The following is a 20,442-nucleotide window of genomic DNA, read 5'->3' as shown; positions in this document are numbered from 1 at the left end:
CCATTGGATTTCAACAAAAATATCTTAATTTGTGTTCCGAAGATTGACAAAGGTCTTACGGTGTGGAACAACATGAGGGTGAGTAATAAATGACATTATTTTCATTTTTGGGTGAACTAACCCTTTAATGATTCACTTTAATTCTGTTACCATGAGCAGTTTTGGTGTTAACAAAAGCCTATAAAGAGTGGCGACACAAATATCAATTGAAATCATCAGGGAGGAAAAGGGAAAATAAATTTAAAACAGATCTGGGATCTAATATCACAACTGCCTTTCAATTAAGTTCTATATTGTCATCATATAATTTTTTACCCTCATGCAAAAATGTAATTTTTAAAGCAATGAAGATAAAAGTACTGTATTTACAATTAAAAAAAAAAAAAAAAAAAGTTTAAGTGCTTCCATCACTAACCCTGGGCAGAACTTCCTCTTCTACAACTTATGGCAAACATAAGTCAAATAAGTCTACAAGTAAGCACGTGACTTAGTGTATGTGAGAAAATTGAGTTTCAACAACACTGATAGCATCTATTTCGCATCACTTCAGAGATTTCAAGGTCTGCATCTCGATGTCATACCAATAATGCATCATGAGTAATGCCAGCTAATGAAGCACATAAAGGCATGTCACGCCATGTTAATATCGCAAGAATTAAAAACCGCAGGCCAAGAAAATACTGTTAGTATTACATAGTCTTCACCCCTATTTAGTAAAAAGTTGGTATCTTCCGATGAGTGGCGTTACTCGCGGAAGTCGCCCGGTGTTTGTAGCGCTTCCGTCTTCTGCTACAACGGGTGCACAGAAATGGTAGGATTTCCTTTCAGCACTTCGGAAAAAAATACAAATTTATTTTATATGTATATGTAATTTTGTATTAGATTAATGATAACATCGATGTGTCGCAAATGTCTAATTGCTCGTGTTTGTTTCAGCATTTAAATGAAGTTGCTCAGAATCGGCACGTAGTGCTAAATCACTAGCTAACATCCCCACCCATATTCCCCTGTCGCTGGTTGACTGATAGTGATTTGACGTTTCACATTTAGTATGTAGTAACATTGCCAGCGCTTTGTAATGTAGGGTTTTGTATCATGGGCAAGCCAACTCAAATCGACCTCTTTTCATATCCATATCATTAAATAATTAATAGGCAGCCCTTTATTGTCAAATACATCAGTGTTTTCTTGTTCTGCTACACATTTTCATTCTGCAGTATTGTTACACTTTTGTATAAACGGTTGACATTTGCTACATAATATTTACTTTCCTTAGAAATATTAATTATGTGTACGGACAAATGTGTGTTTCAGTGTCTAGTTCTATGCAGTGAGCTCTTTCTAATTTCAAGGAAGCCTACAGGGTCAGTATTTTAAAAATGTATCATTTTTCATGCAGAAGGATTTGCACTTCCTCCATGACTTGCAGTTGAGTTCAGGAAGTGGCAGGCTTCAGACAGTCTATGAAGAGATTCATGGTCTTTGCAGGTTGACCGAGTCGTTTAGTTATGTGTTGAGCATAGTTTTTCTCTCTCTGAGGTCTTGCAGAAGAGAACAGTATCCAAGAATTCCCCTGCAGGTTCAGACGTGTGTGGAACAAATAGAGTTGAAGTTGTGTGAGCCATTTGCGATGTTCTTGTTGTAGGCACGGTTCATCAACCTGAGGACTGATTTAGTTTGATTTGTTTTGTCAGACGGCGACTCTGCGTCCGTACCTGAATGCGGTGCGTGCTACACTGCAGGCAGCTGTCTGTCTGGAAAACTTCTCCTCACAGGTGGTTGAAAGACACAACAAACCTGAGGTTGAAGTCCGGTAAGTGTATGTAACTATTGTTTGGATATGCGTATTATTTGTGTGTAAAAGTTACATGGTTCATATAGGTTAGTGGCCCGCATGACCTCATCTGACTGGAGCAATATGAGCCATTAGGTCATAGATAGTTTGAAAGAGCATACAAGCATAAGTTTGCAGTGTACAGCACATGGGTGTATGCTTTACCATCTTGTCTAATTGTCTCACCAGGAGCAGTAAAGAGCTTTTGCTTCAGCCTGTTGTGATCAGTAGGAATGAAAAAGAGAAGGTTCTAATAGAAGGTTCCATCAATTCTGTGCGAGTCAGCATTGCTGTCAAACAGGTAAGTACATTTACTGTTTTGCTCTAAACTCATTCTTGCTGTCCTTTCTGAGATGTTTTAGAGACTTAAAATGCTACTAATAATACAAAAAGAGAAGTATTGTGGTGGTGGTGGTGATGAGACAAGCGAGGGAGGTTGGTTTCATTCTGACTTGGTAATGAGAACACATTCAGTCCACCGAATGCTGTAAGCTAGTGGTTCTCAACCAGAGGGCTGCAGGATTTAAATAAATAAATTATTATTGATATATTAAAATAATCTAACTCTAATCTAAATTAAAATACTAAAAAATCACAATATTGGTTGATTTTAATGTATGAATACCCACAATTTATGTTAATAAAAAAATACCAAAAATATATTATCCTGTATCGGTTGTGTTGAAAACCGCAGGACATTATATTAGCTATGCATACTACATATTTCAATAGAACAAGCTGAGAATCAAGTTTGATGAGCTGTTTATATCTTTAATGGTCTGTGATTGGATAATGCACCTCAACTGGTCCATTAAAGGCTGATGAGATTGAAAAGATCCTGTGTCACAAGTTCATGCGCTTCATGATGATGAGAGCTGAGAACTTCTTCATCCTGCGGAGAAAAGCCGTGGAGGTGAGGGAGATTTCTATTGGTGTTTGCAACACGTGTCATTTTGCTTCACTTTTTCACTGATTGTTTACAGTGCTGTCCTTTTGCTAAATGTTTTGCTGGTATTTAAAATAGCAGCTTGTTAACAAACTTCTAAAGTTCTCTGTTGTTAATTGCTCACTTGTAATATAATATTTAACACCTTTTTTTTGTCAGGGTTATGACATCAGTTTCCTCATTACCAACTTCCACACAGAACAAATGTACAAGCATAAGTTAGTGGACTTTGTCATCCATTTTATGGAGGAGATCGATAAGGAAATCAGTGAGATGAAACTGTCAGTCAACGCCAGGGCTCGCATAGTTGCAGAGGAGTTCCTCAAAAATGTGAGTCTTTTTGTAATATGATTTAATAGAATGAATATTTCACTGTCACTCCAATAACCTCTCTTACTCTATATTCTTCCGGTGCTCAACAGTTTTAGGAAATGATCAGTACACCCTCTGCTGGCTGCAATACCTATGTCACCTTGGTCACAGGAAAAACCGATGGAGAGCTTCAGGGCCAGTGAGGAAGTAGTTAAGGTGCGATTTGATTCCTGGACCACCAGCAAAGGTGGAACAGCTGGATCCTGAGGGTGCCGTCTGTCAGGAATGAATTCAGAGTATTGCAGTATTGTAACTCAAGAGCAGAGTAATGGATTTCACAGACAGGCACGGTACTTCTTTTGTTTTGTTTTACCCCTTTGTTGACTTTTTTTTTTTTGTCCCTCTTTTTTTTTTTACTTCTGCTAATGGCCTAATTTTGTTTTAAGAGTATTCTGTTCTTCACAATTTGCAGTTCCATTTGTGTATTCTGTTTCTTTTCATCTTATCCCAGATCCCTTTGTTATTATTTAGTAGTAGTAGTAATGCGCTCACAATGTTGCAATATTCTGAAAATGCCTCAGCTTTTCCTTGTGCTCATGAATATTAATGAGTATGTACTGTACATATTTAAAAAGGATAGACTCATTTTACCTCTGCCTTTCTAATAAACCTTAAATCAGGGCGGGTCTATATAGATGAAATCTCATTGATGGTCATGAGCACAAAGGAAAAATGTTGTTCCAATAATTTAAACAGTTTGTTTCGTCAGTGTTTTTTATAATATGTATACTGTGTTTGAATGCCCATTTTTCATGTTGTTTTGATAAAAAAACAAACAAAAAAAACTCATGCTGGTGCACATGGATCTTACAAACCATAATAATAATAATGATGACTGCTAAATAAATCCCTTTATTGCTTGTATTGTGTTGTGTACTGTGGGGAATGACAGCTCTTGGTTCATTGTTTTTTGCGGTAAATTTAGTTGGAGTCTATTTTCTGTACATTTGGATATTACAGTATGTGTGCAATGATGGCCCATATTTGAAGAGCCCGAGAAGGTCAGTAACTATTTGATATGCAGCACCCTATATTTACTTTTTCCCTGATATATTTAAAAAAAAAAAAAAAAAACATTTCCAACCATCACAAGATTCAAGATAAACGTTAATTAATCACAAGATAAACTTTAATTAAGGTTCTAAAAATTTTTTTTGCCTTTATTTAATTTGATTTAAACTTATTTAAAAAATAGAGATCTGCCATTTAAAGAGAAAAATAAACCTCTATAATGCATATAATACAGATTATCAAGCAGAAAGATTGATGGCAATGAATCTTTTTCCTTTTTTATAGTAAAATTAAAAACAAAGTACTTACCTATCTGTTCTCCCTTCAGGCTATAAAATAAGCTCTCTTTATACAAGTTGTGCTGTGTGTAATTTTACCTATAAACAGCAGTGATGGATCATTTTACTGACTTGATTTGATGACTTTGTGTTTCATTCAGGAAAATGAAATAGCCTAATCTTTAAGTAATTTCCTTCATTTGAGCAGAGTTAAAATGTCATTTTTCAATAGCTAATTTCTCCGAACATATCCACATACACAATCTTTGATCATTTTCTGAATTAGGAAGTCATTATAATGCAGTCAAAGATAAATTATTCACAAGCAACCCATCACTATCACAGAGAGTGTTTCACATCTTCAGCATATCAGAGAGATTTCAGAGAAAAGATACAGGTAAGAAAAAATATTTAATTTCAGTCATGTTCACGTATAGTTATAAATAATATTAATCTATCCAGTTGTCCAGTGTAGCTTATATAATATTAGATGTTTGTTTTTAAACAACATATGAAAAAATTGCAAACTTTGAAAGAGTCCACTATCAGAGATGTAGGCAACAAAATATATGGTTTAGATATGCTTTTATAATTTGAGCATGCATGATATTACAGATAAATTAAAGTTGATTTGTGTTCGACCCATCTGTAAGAGTATGCAGCAGATTTATTTTTGTTATCGATTTGTTTTGTGTTATGATACAGAAAAGTGCTTAAAAGTGTGTTGTGTCATCACTGCTCATTATCACACTACAATACAAGATTACTTGTCAAATAAATAAATGAACATGAAAATCATTTTAGTTCATGTAGAGTTTGCAGAGTCATACATTCACCCAAAAATGAAAATTCTGTCTCCATTTACTCACCATTGTGTTGTTCTAAACCTGTGTGAAGATATTTTGAAGAATGTTGGTAACTAAACTGTTTTGGTTCCCATTCACTTTAATTGTATGGATAAAAAAAAAAGAGAGACGTTCCTCAAAATATCTTATTTTACGTTCAACAGAAGAAAGTCATAATTGGAATGACATGAGGGTGAGTAAGAATATTCAGAGACAGAATTTTCATTTTATGCCTTTAACATAAATGTTAAAGTGTGACCCCTAGTAGCACAAATGCCCCCTAATAGCACAAGTGACCCCAGACAGTTAACCGCTACTGCTTATATTTTGTTGTTTTCGAAGGGCAGCTGCAGTGTGTCTATATTTGTACTTAATCCTTAGAAGATGATAATGTGAAATCTAAAATATCATATATCCCTTTGAGGAGATGAGCTCACCCTCGTGGGTAAACTCCTTAGAATTTTTACAGCACTTTTCCCTTTTACAGAACCCCTATCTTGTTTCCCATCTCAAGGACACTTCGAGTTCTATTGGTATAAATCTTTTGATCCCTTATTGAATGGACAAAGTACTATGAAAACAACAAGCGATGAGTCAAGATGGAAAATTGGCAGAGATGATGTTGCCCTCTTTACACCGTAAAAATACAAACTGTAAAAACTATTGTGTTTAAACATTAGATAGCAAACTAGAAATGCTCATTTGTCTTACATAGCTGTCTTCTATCTGAGATAAAGATGAAGAACTGAAATACTTACAAATGACAAGGAATGTATGCTAAAATAAATATGAAAATGGATTAAGAGTCAGCAGTGGTGTCTTTTCAAGAACATCACAAAAAGAATAAAAGGTTCAATCAAAAAAAAAAAAAATTGGTTGTAAAAATCATAAATGTGCAAAAATGAATCAGTTAGCATCTTACGGGCACTTTGACATCTTGTCTGTGTGCTAATGCATCTCATTTCAAAATCGATCATTTCATGTCTTTTATCAAATGTATGTTTGGAAGGAATTTGCAACAGTATACAAGTGACATTTACAGGCTCACCTCAACTAAAGAGAGAAGCCCAACAGTGCCAACAAAACATCATGAAGACTGATTTGAAACAATTTCACCATTGCAGTGCTATATATTTTAATACAGTGTATACATTATGTTACAGAGCATCAGTGTTCTCTGCAAATGACCAATGATTTTGTTCAGTGTTTTGTATCACACAAATCAGAATATGCACATTTACTAGGCTTCAGTACGTCTTTGATATAAGCAAAGCTTCCACACTGTTTTGAAAAATATTGGAACAGACCCGTAATACTCTATTCAAAATCACTTTTGATTTATCATCAGATAAAAATAATATTCCAGAGAGAGACATGGAATTGAGGGCAGTCCAAGAACCAAATAGCACCAAATAGAGAGAGACTGTTTTGCTGACTGAGCACATCGTGCTTTATAAAACAAGACGTCGAGTGTGAATCCATTTACTGGGGCTGACTTCAAGTAGGTGAGTTGAACTTAAAACACTGATAAAATTCAAGATAGACTGCATGCAAAAATACTTTGTTAAAAGCAAATTACATCCATTCTTTGTGCATAAATGAAAGCTGATTGTCTTTTTTTATTTTTAGATTGCTCATATAATTTGGCCAGCTTTTACTCACTGGAAAAGAGGTAAAATCTACTATTTGACCCATAAAGCAAAATTCCTTTACATTATTATAATATTACTATTTTTTTGTAGAACCACTTACTATTTCTGTTACTGGCTTAATGTAAGTGTTTGGTCTAATGTTTGGTCTTTCTGTCCAGTAAAGTGCCACCATGAGTGGGAACACGGAACTGGAGTGCTTTGGCCCGGCGGCCATTTTCCTCCGTAAGCCAGAGAGAGAAAGAATTGAGGCTCAGAACACACCATTTGATGCAAAGACAGCCTATTTTGTGACTGAACCTAAGGAGATGTACCTCAAAGGGGTGCTAATGAGCAAAGAGGGTGGCAAAGCCACTGTCAAAACTCTGTGTGGCAAAGTAAGTTGAGAGTTTTCCGGCTAAAAGCAATATAATAGTCTGAATTTAGTACTTTTTCTGGCTTTCATATTAGCTCAGAAGGTTGTCTGCTGAAAAAAAAAAATGTGGCTCTCAGTCATTTATCATTTGCTATTTTCCCCTCTAAAAGACTATCACAGTGAAGGAGGATGAAATTCACCCAATGAATCCCCCCAAGTTTGATAAGATCGAGGACATGGCCATGATGACCCACCTCAGTGAACCCACTGTGCTGTACAACCTCAAAGAGCGCTATGCAGCATGGATGATCTACGTAAGTAAAATGAACAGTTCCTCAAATTTCAAACTTGTTATACTGTTTTATTTAAACTAAAAATGTCTGTGAAACTCAAAGTTGCAACTGAGTTTTACTAACCTCTCTTGCAGACTTACTCTGGGTTGTTCTGTGTCACTGTGAACCCCTATAAGTGGCTCCCAGTGTACGATTCTGTTGTTGTGTCAGCCTACAGGGGCAAAAAAAGAATTGAAGCTCCACCTCACATCTTCTCCATCTCTGACAACGCCTATCAGTTCATGCTCACTGGTAAGAGCTTGTGGAAGAAAATAGTTTAAGATTTTTTATCCATTCATACTTTGTTGGGTAAAATGGAATGTTTCTCTACTCTCTGTAGATCGTGACAATCAATCGATCTTGATCACGTGAATATTTTTCAGATTTTTCAGTTTGAAGGAGTATTATATCTTGTAATTAAATATAGCATCAGAGAAACTGGAGTCATTTTATGTTGCATTATTTTATTTTCAGTGGAGAATCTGGTGCAGGAAAGACTGTGAACACCAAACGCGTCATCCAGTACTTTGCAACAATTGCTGTATCTGGTCAGAAGAAGGTAGAGCCTGGAAAAATGCAGGTATATATAGTATTTGTTTACCAATATGATAATGAGGATGGAGCAAATCAGTAAAACACTTATTTGACTGGTATGTCTGCCCAATCTTTACACATTAGGGGTCACTGGAGGATCAAATCATTGCAGCCAACCCCTTGCTGGAAGCCTATGGAAATGCCAAGACTGTGAGGAATGACAACTCTTCCCGCTTTGTGAGTACTGAGCCAACTGCACCTCTACACTGTGTGCTTTGATTCTGTAATGGAAAATTATGACCTCTGGTTAAATCTCCAGGGTAAATTTATCCGAATTCATTTTGCCACCACTGGAAAACTGGCCTCAGCTGATATTGAAACTTGTGAGTCCTTTATTCTTTCACAGCTCAGTTGATTAATATAGACATTCTATGATTTACTCTTTTGATAATCATGTTACTGATCCGTAGATCTGCTGGAAAAGTCCAGGGTAACTTACCAGCTGTCTGCTGAGAGAAGCTACCACATCTTCTACCAGCTCTGCACTGGCCATAAGCCAGAACTGCTGGGTAAAAAAACTGCACGTGATTGCATTAGAATCATATTTTTCATTATAAAATTTGATTTTAATACAGTTTTTCCAAAGATTGCAAGTACAGATACTGTGATATTTTTGAGTCGAAAGTCTTTTTTTAATCATAATTCTCTTGCAGAGGCTCTTCTGATCACCACTAACCCATATGACTATTCCATGATCAGTCATGGTGAGATCACAGTCAAGAGCATTGATGATGTGGAAGAGTTTGTTGCAACTGATGTAAGAGGAAGTCTAATCTTTGAGCACTTTTATGCATAATAATATGAATGTATACTCTGTGTATCTCTGATGCACTTTATCAAATATGTTATATACAAAACTCATTTGATTGTTTTTGATTTTCAGACAGCTATTGATATTCTGGGCTTCACTCTTGAGGAGAAAATGGGCATCTACAAGCTGACAGGAGCTGTGATGCATCATGGGAACATGAAGTTCAAGCAGAAGCAGAGGGAGGAGCAGGCTGAGCCTGATGGAAATGAGGGTGTGATTTCAATCTAAATTCATCTATAGAAACATTCATATATTGACACAATATGGACACATATAAGTAATTTACTTGAAATATTTCTTCCAGTGGCTGATAAAATCGCTTACCTCATGGGACTGAACTCTGCTGACATGCTGAAAGCTTTGTGTTTTCCCAGAGTGAAGGTCGGGAATGAATATGTGACCAAAGGTCAAACTGTTCCTCAGGTATGTGCATTTAAAAATTCATCATTTCTGCATGCTACATCACTGAATTTTTATGAATATACATTTTTATTAATAAAAATGAAATGGTATAAAACGGCATTATTTTTTTTCTAAATTAGGTGTATAATGCAGCCATGGCTCTGTGCAAGTCAGTCTATGAGAAAATGTTCTTGTGGATGGTTGTCAGAATCAATGAGATGCTGGACACCAGGCAAGCAAGACAGTTCTTCATCGGAGTGCTTGACATTGCTGGGTTCGAAATCTTTGATGTAAGTTAACAAGATAAAATGAATCTGATGCTTTAGCTTTTGCTTCTTGATTCAGATACTGAATTTATGTTAACTACAGTTCAACAGCCTGGAGCAGCTGTGCATTAATTTCACCAATGAGAAACTGCAACAGTTTTTCAACCACCACATGTTTGTGCTGGAACAAGAGGAATACAAGAAAGAAGGTATTGAGTGGGAGTTCATTGACTTCGGTATGGACTTGGCTGCCTGCATTGAGCTTATTGAGAAGGTAACAATTTTCACCTTCAGGACATATAGTGTTTTCTGGGTTTTTTTTACATAACTGCTTTGCTTTAATCGCTTATCTTTTCTCAAAGAAATATGCTATTTCTTGCAGCCAATGGGTATTTTCTCCATCCTTGAGGAGGAGTGTATGTTCCCCAAAGCAACAGACATGACCTTCAAGAACAAGCTGCATGACCAGCATCTTGGTAAAACTCCATCCTTCCAGAAGCCCAAACCGGCCAAAGGCAAAGCTGAGGCCCACTTCTCCTTGGTGCACTATGCTGGAACTGTGGATTACAACATCACAGGCTGGCTGGATAAGAACAAGGACCCTCTAAATGACTCTGTGGTTCAGTTGTACCAGAAGTCTTCATTGAAACTTCTGGCTCATCTGTATGCTGCTCATGCTTCTACTGAAGGTCTGAAAAACATTACTGCATATATCTAAGAGTATTAATATTCTGCATTTTTTTTTTTTTAAATAAATGTAATATTTATTATATTTGTACTGTACAGAGGCAGCAGGCAAAAAGGCTGCCAAGAAAAAGGGTGGTTCCTTTCAAACAGTGTCTGCTGTGTTTAGAGTAAGTTTTTATTATGTTAACTATGTGTTCATGTTATATGTGTTCTAAAAATGCTTATATTAGTTAGATACACTCACTGGCCACTTTATTAGGTACTCTTAGCTATTACCAGGTTGGACCCCCCCCCCCCTTTTTCCTTCAAAACTGCCTTAATTCTTCATGGCATATATTCAACAAGGGACTGGAAACATTCCTCAGAGATTTTGGCCCATATTGATATGATAGCATCACACAGTTGCTGCAGATTTGTCAGCTGCACATCCATGATGAGAATCTTCAAATACCTAATAATGTGGTGAGTGTATGTACTTGTATAATGGTCAAATATTTCAACATATTTTGGACACAATTCTACAGGAGAACTTGGGCAAGCTGATGACCAATTTGAGGAGCACACATCCCCATTTTGTACGCTGCCTGATTCCAAATGAATCAAAAACACCTGGTAAGTGTTATTTATTCCAATAATAAATAGTGCTTCGTATAACATTATCACCTTAGCTGTAATAAAAAGACTCTGAATCCTGTTTAAGAATATTAATGTTTTTAGATTTAAGATTAAATCTCTCCCATTGTATAATGTTCCAGGTCTTATGGAGAACTTTCTGGTCATCCACCAGTTGCGCTGTAACGGTGTACTGGAAGGAATCAGAATTTGCAGAAAGGGTTTCCCAAGCAGAATCCTCTATGGTGACTTTAAGCAGAGGTATTTTACATACATGTCATATGTGGATGTCATGCACTTGTATATATATATATTTTTTTTTTACTATGACACTTGTATTTGTGGCATAAGGGTACTTCAGATGGAAATTAAACTGAAATCTAATGAAATCACTTCTGTTTTAGATACAAAGTACTGAATGCTAGTGTCATCCCTGAGGGTCAGTTCATTGACAATAAGAAGGCTTCAGAGAAGCTTCTTGGCTCAATTGATGTGGATCATACCCAGTACAAGTTTGGACACACCAAGGTACACACTCAAAGCCCCTTCTTATTATGTAAATGACAATATTAGATCATAGTGCATAATTGCTCAATTATTTGTAATAGGTGTTCTTCAAAGCTGGTCTGCTGGGTACCCTTGAGGAGATGCGAGATGAAAAATTAGCTGCGCTGGTTACCATGACGCAGGCTCTTTGTCGCGGCTTTGTTATGAGGAAAGAGTTTGTCAAAATGATGGAGAGAAGGTATGTTTTTGCTTAAAAAATATTCGGTGGGGTGTAAACCTTCATATTCACACACAGGATCTGACCATTTCTTCTGATTCTATGACACAGAGAGGCCATCTACAGCATCCAGTACAACATCCGCTCATTCATGAATGTGAAACACTGGCCATGGATGAAGCTGTATTTTAAGATCAAGCCTCTGCTGAAGAGTGCAGAGACTGAGAAGGAAATGGCAGTCATGAAAGAGAATTTTGAAAAAATGAAGGAGGATCTAGCAAAGGCACTTTCCAAGAAGAAGGAGCTGGAGGAGAAAATGGTTTCTCTGCTGCAGGAGAAAAATGACCTTCAGTTACAAGTGGCATCTGTGAGTTTTTCAGCAGCTTCCTGAAAAGAACACAAATAGGCAATTCATCATTATAAGATAACAAACACACAATTTAAAATAAAAATAACAACAAATGATGTTCTAATCAACAGGAATCAGAAAACCTGTCTGATGCTGAGGAGAGATGTGAAGGACTCATCAAAAGCAAGATCCAGTTTGAGGCGAAACTTAAAGAGACAACTGAAAGATTAGAGGATGAGGAAGAAATCAATGCTGAACTGACAGCCAAGAAGAGAAAACTAGAGGACGAGTGCTCTGAGCTAAAGAAAGACATTGATGATTTAGAGCTTACCTTGGCCAAAGTGGAGAAGGAGAAACATGCCACTGAAAACAAGGTTCACTTTCTCAACTCATATTTCCTATCAAGTATCTAAACCTGATGTGGCTCTAATCATTTCACTAAATTTCTTTATTAGGTGAAAAATCTTACAGAGGAGATGACTTCACTGGATGAAAGCATTGCAAAGTTAACCAAAGAGAAGAAAGCCCTACAAGAGGCGCATCAGCAAACTTTGGATGATCTGCAGGCAGAAGAGGACAAAGTTAATAGTCTGACGAAAGCTAAAGCCAAACTTGAACAACAAGTTGATGATGTAAGTAACAATGTTTACTGCAATATTATGGTTTATTGGTTTAATTTTAGATGTGGATGACTTCTAGACAAAGCAATATTGCAATCTTACTTAATAGCTGGAAGGTTCTCTGGAGCAAGAAAGGAAACTCCGCATGGACCTTGAGAGAGCCAAGAGAAAGCTTGAGGGTGACCTGAAACTAGCCCAAGAATCCATTATGGATCTGGAAAATGACAAGCAACAATCAGATGAGAAGATGAAGAAGTAAGACTTTAACTTAAGTTTTAAAGAGAATGGTATGCAAATCATATACATCTGTTACAATTATTTCCTATAGGAAGGACTTTGAGATAAGCCAATTTCTAAGCAAGATTGAGGATGAACAGTCTATTAGTGTTCAACATCAGAAGAAGATCAAGGAACTCCAGGTCACTTCTTAATACATAACATTTGGGTTAATGACTGATCACATAATCTGGCTCAAGTAAATCTGATCATCATCATAACCACTGTTTATTTCAGGCCCGCATTGAGGAGCTGGAGGAAGAAATCGAGGCAGAGCGTGCCGCTCGTGCTAAGGTTGAGAAGCAGCGATCTGATCTCTCCAGGGAACTTGAGGAGATCAGTGAGAGGCTTGAAGAAGCAGGTGGTGCCACTTCTGTCCAGATTGAGATGAGCAAGAAACGTGAGGCTGAGTTCCAGAAACTACGCCGCGATCTGGAGGAGTCCACCCTACAGCATGAAGCAACTGCTGCGGCACTCCGCAAGAAGCAAGCTGACACTGTGGCAGAGCTGGGAGAGCAGATCGACAACCTCCAGCGTGTGAAACAGAAGCTAGAAAAGGAGAAAAGCGAATACAAAATGGAGATTGATGATCTGTCAACCAATATGGAATCTGTTGCCAAATCAAAGGCATGACAATTGTTTTTTTCCTGAATACTGCATTTTTAATACAAGAGTAATACTCATAGAAATTTTTCCTTTCAGTGTAACTTGGAGAAGATGTGCCGTACGCTTGAAGATCAGCTGAGTGAACTTAAGTCCAAAAATGATGAAGCAATCCGTCAACTAAATGATTTAAGTACACAAAGAGCAAGACTAGCAACTGAGAATGGTATGTTTGAATACAAAGCCATAATTCGACCTCCAAACTGAAGGATTTGCCTACACTTTCAAGGATTCATGGAATTGTTCTGTCTTTTTAAAAGGTGAATTCAGTCGTCTGCTAGAGGAAAAAGAGGCTCTTGTTTCTCAGTTGACTCGAGGCAAGCAAGCTTTCACTCAGCAAATTGAAGAGTTTAAGAGGCACATTGAGGAAGAAATCAAGGTAATTGTTTACTATTTTGGAAGCGTCTAGTAGCAAGTAGGGGAACATTAGCAAATAATGCTTTGTTTGTTGCTTTTCAGGCAAAGAATGCCCTGGCACATGCTGTGCAGTCAGCACGGCATGACTGTGATCTGCTCAGAGAGCAGTACGAGGAAGAACAGGAGGCCAAATCTGAGCTTCAGCGCAGCATGTCAAAGGCCAACAGTGAGGTAGCTCAATGGAGAGCCAAATATGAGACTGATGCCATTCAGCGTACTGAAGAGCTTGAGGAAGCAAAGTAAATGAAATCACCAGTTTAAATGTTCTCACAATTGGAAATAAAGTAGTGGCAATGACTAATATTTCATTGTTGCTCTTAGGAAAAAGCTTGCTCAGCGTTTGCAGGATGCTGAGGAGTCCTTTGAGGCTGTGAACTCAAAGTGTGCTTCTCTGGAGAAAACCAAACAGCGACTGCAGGCTGAAGTTGAAGATCTCATGACTGATGTAGAGAGAGCTAATGCTGTTGCTGCCAATCTTGACAAGAAACAACGGAACTTCGACAAGGTACAGAATGTTTTAATAGCTGCAACTTCTTGGTACAACAACATAATGTCCTTGCTCACAAATTCAATTGACTTTTTTCCAAGGTTTTGGCCGAGTGGAAGCAAAAGTATGAGGAAAGCCAAGCAGAACTGGAAGGATCTCTGAAAGAGACCCGTTCTCTTAGTACAGAGCTTTTTAAGATGAAGAACTCCTATGAAGAAACCCTGGATCATCTGGAGACCCTCAAGAGGGAAAACAAAAACCTTCAGCGTAAGATTTTTCCCAAATACAAAGTGCAGATGATAGAGAGACAAATTTTCCATGCTTACATGTAGATACTCTGTTTTTTAAATTGTTTGTAGATGAAATATCTGACTTGACTGAACAAATTGGTGAAAGCGGTAAGACCATTCATGAGCTGGACAAAGCCAAGAAGACAGTTGAAACAGAGAAAATAGAAATCCAGACTGCTCTTGAGGAAGCTGAGGTAACTCTTTTGTGTTTTTGAATAACTTCCATAATATTTTTTTCTAACTATTGTTAACTATTGCTGTCCTACCGGTCTACAGGGAACCCTGGAACATGAGGAATCTAAGATTATTCGTATTCAGCTTGAGCTAAGTCAAGTGAAAGGGGAGATTGATCGTAAGTTGGCTGAGAAAGATGAGGAGATTGAACAGATAAAAAGGAATAGCCAAAGAGTGATTGAATCCATACAGAGTACTCTAGACTCTGAGATCAGGAGCAGAAATGAAGCCCTAAGAGTCAAGAAGAAGATGGAAGGAGACCTCAATGAGATGGAGATTCAGCTGAGCCATGCAAATCGCCAGGCTGCTGAAGCTCAGAAACAGCTCAGGAACATTCAGGGACAATTCAAGGTAAAGTCGTGGAGCTCTTTGTACATTGTTGTTTAAAAATTGCACTTGTCCTCAGATGAAAGCTGAACCTCAAACTCTTCAATCCCTATTCTATTGTAACAAGTTATCCATCTTTTATTAGGATGCCCAACTGCACCTTGATGATGCTCTGAGGGTTCAAGAGGACATGAGAGAGCAGGTTGCCATGGTAGAGCGCAGGAACAACCTGATGCTGGCTGAGATTGAGGAGCTGAGAGTTGCTCTGGAGCAGACCGAGAGAGGCCGCAAAGTGGCCGAGCAAGAACTGGTGGATTCCAGTGAGCGTGTAGTACTTTTGCACTCCCAGGTTTGTTTTCAAATGTTTCTGATTTATTTCCTCTGCCTCTTAGACAAAATCCCCAATTGGTAAACCACATGTTGCTCTCTAATATACAGAACACCAGTCTCATCAACACCAAGAAGAAGCTTGAGGCAGATTTTGTTCAAGTCCAAGGTGAAGTTGATGATGCTATTCAGGAGTCACGAAATGCAGAGGAGAAGGCTAAGAAAGCTATCACTGATGTGAGTGCCTATTTATACACTTTGATATGTTCTAAATGTCTGTATGTACACACAATTACAAACATTTTTATCTAGTTAAACCCAATTAATCACATCTAGTGAATATTGAGAAGAGCTGTAGTCAATGTCATGTGTGATTGCAGGCCGCCATGATGGCAGAGGAGCTAAAGAAAGAGCAGGACACGAGTGCTCATCTTGAGAGAATGAAGAAGAACCTGGAGGTTACAGTCAAAGACATGCAACACCGTTTGGATGAGGCTGAGACTCTGGCCTTGAAGGGTGGAAAGAAGCAGATCCAGAAACTGGAAGCTAGGGTACTCTTTTGTGCAATATGTAAGAAGGTTATGAAATCCTGGAATTTTTTGTAATCTAATTTTTCTATCTAATTCCCAGGTTCGTGAGCTAGAAAGCGAGGTTGAGGCTGAGCAAAGAAGAGGTGCCGAAGCCATTAAAGGAGTTCGGAAGTATGAGAGAAGAGTTAAGGAATTCACCTACCAGGTAGGTTATTTTACTTGACCTCTGAAAAGAAATGGTTTGTCAACAGAGCAACATTAGCTACAATGGCGAGTCTTTTTAACAGTCTGAAGAAGATAAGAAGAATATTATCAGACTGCAGGATCTGGTGGACAAACTGCAGATGAAAGTGAAGTCGTATAAGAGACAAGCTGAGGAAGCTGTAAGTACAGTATTCTACAGTAATATGTTATCATAATCAAGACATTATTTTGTTGATGATTTCATAAACTACTGATGCATGGGTAAATCCACCACAGGAGGAACAGGCCAGCACTCACCTATCCAGGTACAGGAAGGTGCAGAATGAGATGGAGGAAGCTCAGGAGAGGGCTGACATCGCTGAGTCCCAGGTCAACAAGCTCCGTGCAAAGAGTCGTGAGGCTGGAAAGGTATTTCTGAAACTTATTTATCCACAACTTGTTGATTCCTGAATATACACAAAAACTAAACTCAAAAATCCAGAATATTTGACTCTAGCATTATTTTTCCCCCACAGGGAAAAGAGGTTGCAGAGTGAATATCACCCTTCAAGAAGAGACAGCAATGAACGAGCATATAATATGAGTTTGTGCTGTGTCTGAATCATGCGGTCAATAAAATTGCCCACTAAACAATAATGGCTGCAGTTTTTTCTTTTATTTAAGATGTTGACTTGCTCCATTTCATTCACCTGTTTAGTCCAATATTAAAATACATCTCTGGAAAAACTTAAGAGACCATTGCAAAATTAGCATTTTCTCTGGATTTACTATTTATATGTATATGTATAAATAATATTATTAATATTAATATTAATATTTATGTTTTGTTCTATAAACTACTGACAACATTTCCTCCAAATTACAAATAAAAATATTGTAATTTAGAGCATTTATTTCCAGAAAATGACAACTGGTCAAAATAACAAAAAGATGCCATGTTTTCAAACCTCATATAATGCAAAGAAAACAAGTTTATATTCATTTTAAACAACCCTTAGAACGAGTTCAGAAATCAATATTTGGTGGAATAACCCTGAGTTCCTATCACAGCTTTCATGCTTCTTGGAATGCTCTCTACCAGTTGATCGCATTGCTGTTGGGTGACTTTTGCCACTACTGGCACAAGCAGCTTGGCTTTGTTTGATGGCCATCTTCCTCTTAATAGAATCAAAAATACAAAAATAGTGTGCACATCCCAAACCTTAATTGGGCTCAGGTGCAGCACAAAAAGATGACAACATTGTTGAAAAAAACCCCACCATATGATGGTTAAGCATGAGAGCTGGTTTGAGCTGGTTTATGCTGCTTAGGACCAGCTCATGACTAGCTAAGGACCAGCTTAAAAACATACCTAACCAGCATATGCTGTTTTTATTTCAATAGAGAACCACAGAAGTAAGAAGAGTAACACTGAGTTTACAGCTCAAAAATTAATAAAAAACACCATACAGGAGGTGTAAACTCAGTGTGAGGATGTTACTCTTCATACTTCTATGGTTGTCATCTTACTCTTGATCACATTCCAGAGGTTTTCAGTAGGGTTCAGGTCTGGTCATGATCTGGTGGTCCTCCATCCACACCTTGATTGGCCTGGCTGTGTGGCATGGAGAATTGTCCTGCGAGAAAACCAATCCTTTGAGTTGGGAAACATTGTCAGAGCAGAAGGAAGCAAGTTTTCTTCTAGGATAACCTTGTACGTGGCTTGAGTCATGTGTCCTTCACAAAGATGAATCTGATCTTCTCTGATGAGTCCAATTTTCAGCTTTGCCCAAAACCTGGTTTTCTAATGGTTAGACAGAGACCTGGAGAGGCCTACAACCCACAGTGTCTGGCACCCACTTTGAAAAATTTGATGGAGGAATGGTGACGATCTGGGGATTCTTCAGTAAGGATTGAATCGAGCAGATCAGTCTTTGAGAAGGACACATGACTCAAGCCACGTACAAGGTTATCCTCTATCTAGTAGTATGTCATTTCTGAGAAACTACCAGCATAAAACATGACAGTCTGCATTTCAATTTGCATACTATTTTCATAACCCCTTGTGGTAAGGAAGTTAAGGAGTTTCTACAGCTGATTTTAAATGTATGAATCTAAAGTTCAAAATAATTAATTTTAAGATTGCAAACAGTGTGCTACAAGATGTTATATGTTATATGGTATAAAATATATATATATATATATATATATATATATATATATATATATATATATTATATATACAATATATACTATATACAATACATTTTATATTATATACAATATATATTATATTTACAGTTAAGAATTTATCAGGCATTTTTATCCAAAACTTGAATAACAAACAATTTATCATACACAGGGCCGTCATTTGGGTGGTGCATGCAATATACTGTAAAACCAAACAGTCAAATTTACTAAAGTTAATTTCACTTAATTATTAGTGAAAGTTAATAGAAAAAGAGTCAACTGATCAGGAGAGTAAATGTTGAACTGAAGTGTTCTTTTATGTGTTTTTGGGCAGATGATATAGAAGAGATCTGTTAGTGTTTAATGTTCTGTTGGGATTTAAAGTGTTTCTGTTGTCTGTTTTGTGGGTTAGAGTTGTACTGAAGAGTAGAGCCTGTGCTTCAGCCCAGGATGAGCCGAGAAACATTGATGTTATGCTGCATGTTGCTATAACTTTATAACAGCAGTAACTGTGTAGTTGATGCAGTAATTATCTCTTTTAATTATATTAGCACATGCATGTGTGCTATTGTAAGTTAATGATGAACTGCATGAGATTTGAGTTAAAGTCATGTTTGAATTATTTCAGTATTACACATCAAGTGTTTGCAGTTTAATTTTATAATATGGTTTGTTATTCAAATTTTAGATAAAAATGTCTGCTAAATTATTAACTGTAAATATATTATACCACATAACATCTTGTAGCTCACTCTTTGCAATCTTAAAATTGTTTATATTGAACCTTTAGATTCATACATTTGAAATCAGCTGTAAAAGATTAAAACTCACATTTATTAAAATGAGAACTATTACAAAATCCTCAACTTAGTTTCCACAATGGGTTATGAAAATATATTGCAAATTGGACTGTCATGTTTTGTGTACATTTAAATAATTGAACACAAAAAAATGCATATTTATACATACATCTTCATTTACAGATCTATAGAAGACTAATTTCATAACCATTCCATATTTGATATATTGTATATTAGGGCAGCTAAGGTTTTTTTTCTTCTTACAATTACGTTTTTAGCTCACTATGCCATAGTTTGAACGCACTGTTATTTGTAGAATGACACAAAAGTGAAAGAACCCCAAACCAAGCCTGTGCGATATCATGCCGTTTCATCAAAAATGTCATATTAATGAAAATATAATAAAGATTCATACTCACCTGTGATGGTATTCAAAGAAACCCAACAGCATCCACCAAGAGATAGAGAGGCTTCGTTAGCAGCAGATCTATGCTCAGTGAAAGTGTGGCATCATACTTGCACATTGAACAATAAAGCCAGTACAAACTCATCTTTTACCACGAGAAGCAAAGATGCTGCTTTGTATTTCAAAGTCCTAAAATAAGGAGCCGCATCATAACGATTTGAAACCATGATACGACTGTCTCATCCAAGAACCGTTATACCAACCCACATTCTTTAACGCTGCACACTTGCAGGCTCTTGACAGACGCTAAAACACTTGGATTCTAATGCAGGAACTTCAAGACACAATAAATCCCCTGAGCTTGCTGCCATTTGTTGGGTTAAGACTACACTGGTGGCTATATTTGTATTTTGTCCAAATAAGAATGTAGTGTAATGGGTGGGTGATCAAGTTTCAGATTTTTATTCAATGGGGCCCATTATATCTCAACAGTAACTGCTTCACAATTTTTAAAGCTTTCTACTCTTTGCCAGTATGGGATCACCTTTCCAGTGGAAAGACTGACCTTAAGGCCCATAAAGCCTACTTTAAATCAAATCTCATGTTACATTTAGCCAAACAGTGG

The 20,442-nt window shown here is 37.1% G+C and overlaps 2 protein-coding genes across 2 annotated transcripts; both read left to right on the top strand.

Moving 5' to 3' along the window:
• Positions 1-700: 700 nt before the first annotated feature.
• On the top strand, positions 701-4,016 carry arpc4 (actin related protein 2/3 complex, subunit 4). The gene is made up of 6 exons (XM_048199442.1): positions 701-811; positions 1,695-1,813; positions 2,024-2,135; positions 2,652-2,747; positions 2,940-3,110; positions 3,203-4,016. The coding sequence occupies exons 1-6, from the start codon at positions 809-811 to the stop codon at positions 3,206-3,208; spliced, it is 507 nt and encodes a 168-aa protein (XP_048055399.1). The 5' UTR covers positions 701-808; the 3' UTR covers positions 3,209-4,016.
• Positions 4,017-6,287: 2,271 nt separating this feature from the next.
• LOC125273746 (myosin heavy chain, fast skeletal muscle-like) lies at positions 6,288-17,078 on the top strand. The gene is made up of 41 exons (XM_048199389.1): positions 6,288-6,791; positions 6,916-6,958; positions 7,097-7,312; positions 7,461-7,604; positions 7,718-7,874; positions 7,963-7,990; positions 8,097-8,202; positions 8,301-8,393; positions 8,476-8,539; positions 8,627-8,725; positions 8,870-8,973; positions 9,100-9,238; positions 9,332-9,450; positions 9,570-9,719; positions 9,799-9,969; positions 10,078-10,384; positions 10,482-10,549; positions 10,907-10,994; positions 11,138-11,255; positions 11,399-11,522; positions 11,603-11,739; positions 11,830-12,085; positions 12,199-12,441; positions 12,523-12,699; positions 12,797-12,942; positions 13,016-13,106; positions 13,201-13,590; positions 13,666-13,792; positions 13,887-14,005; positions 14,086-14,282; positions 14,365-14,548; positions 14,632-14,797; positions 14,890-15,014; positions 15,097-15,405; positions 15,527-15,730; positions 15,820-15,945; positions 16,089-16,259; positions 16,339-16,443; positions 16,526-16,621; positions 16,719-16,850; positions 16,958-17,078. The coding sequence occupies exons 3-41, from the start codon at positions 7,109-7,111 to the stop codon at positions 16,976-16,978; spliced, it is 5,805 nt and encodes a 1,934-aa protein (XP_048055346.1). The 5' UTR covers positions 6,288-6,791; positions 6,916-6,958; positions 7,097-7,108; the 3' UTR covers positions 16,979-17,078.
• The last annotated feature ends 3,364 nt before the right edge of the window (positions 17,079-20,442 follow it).

This window comes from Megalobrama amblycephala, linkage group LG8 (genome assembly GCF_018812025.1).
Source record: "Megalobrama amblycephala isolate DHTTF-2021 linkage group LG8, ASM1881202v1, whole genome shotgun sequence".
Taxonomy (NCBI): domain Eukaryota; kingdom Metazoa; phylum Chordata; class Actinopteri; order Cypriniformes; family Xenocyprididae; genus Megalobrama; species Megalobrama amblycephala.
This window is presented reverse-complemented; position numbering and strand designations above follow the sequence as displayed.

Excerpts from the sequence above, each read along its gene's own strand:
- LOC125273746 (XM_048199389.1), top strand. The coding sequence starts at position 7,109 with ATGAGTGGGAACACGGAACTGGAGTGCTTTGGCCCGGCGGCCATTTTC. Across the intron at positions 14,549-14,631 it reads AACAACGGAACTTCGACAAG|GTTTTGGCCGAGTGGAAGCA; the intron begins GTACAGAATGTT and ends CTTTTTTCCAAG. Across the intron at positions 15,406-15,526 it reads ACATTCAGGGACAATTCAAG|GATGCCCAACTGCACCTTGA; the intron begins GTAAAGTCGTGG and ends ATCTTTTATTAG.
- arpc4 (XM_048199442.1), top strand. Across the intron at positions 1,814-2,023 it reads AAACCTGAGGTTGAAGTCCG|GAGCAGTAAAGAGCTTTTGC; the intron begins GTAAGTGTATGT and ends TTGTCTCACCAG. Across the intron at positions 2,136-2,651 it reads TCAGCATTGCTGTCAAACAG|GCTGATGAGATTGAAAAGAT; the intron begins GTAAGTACATTT and ends GGTCCATTAAAG.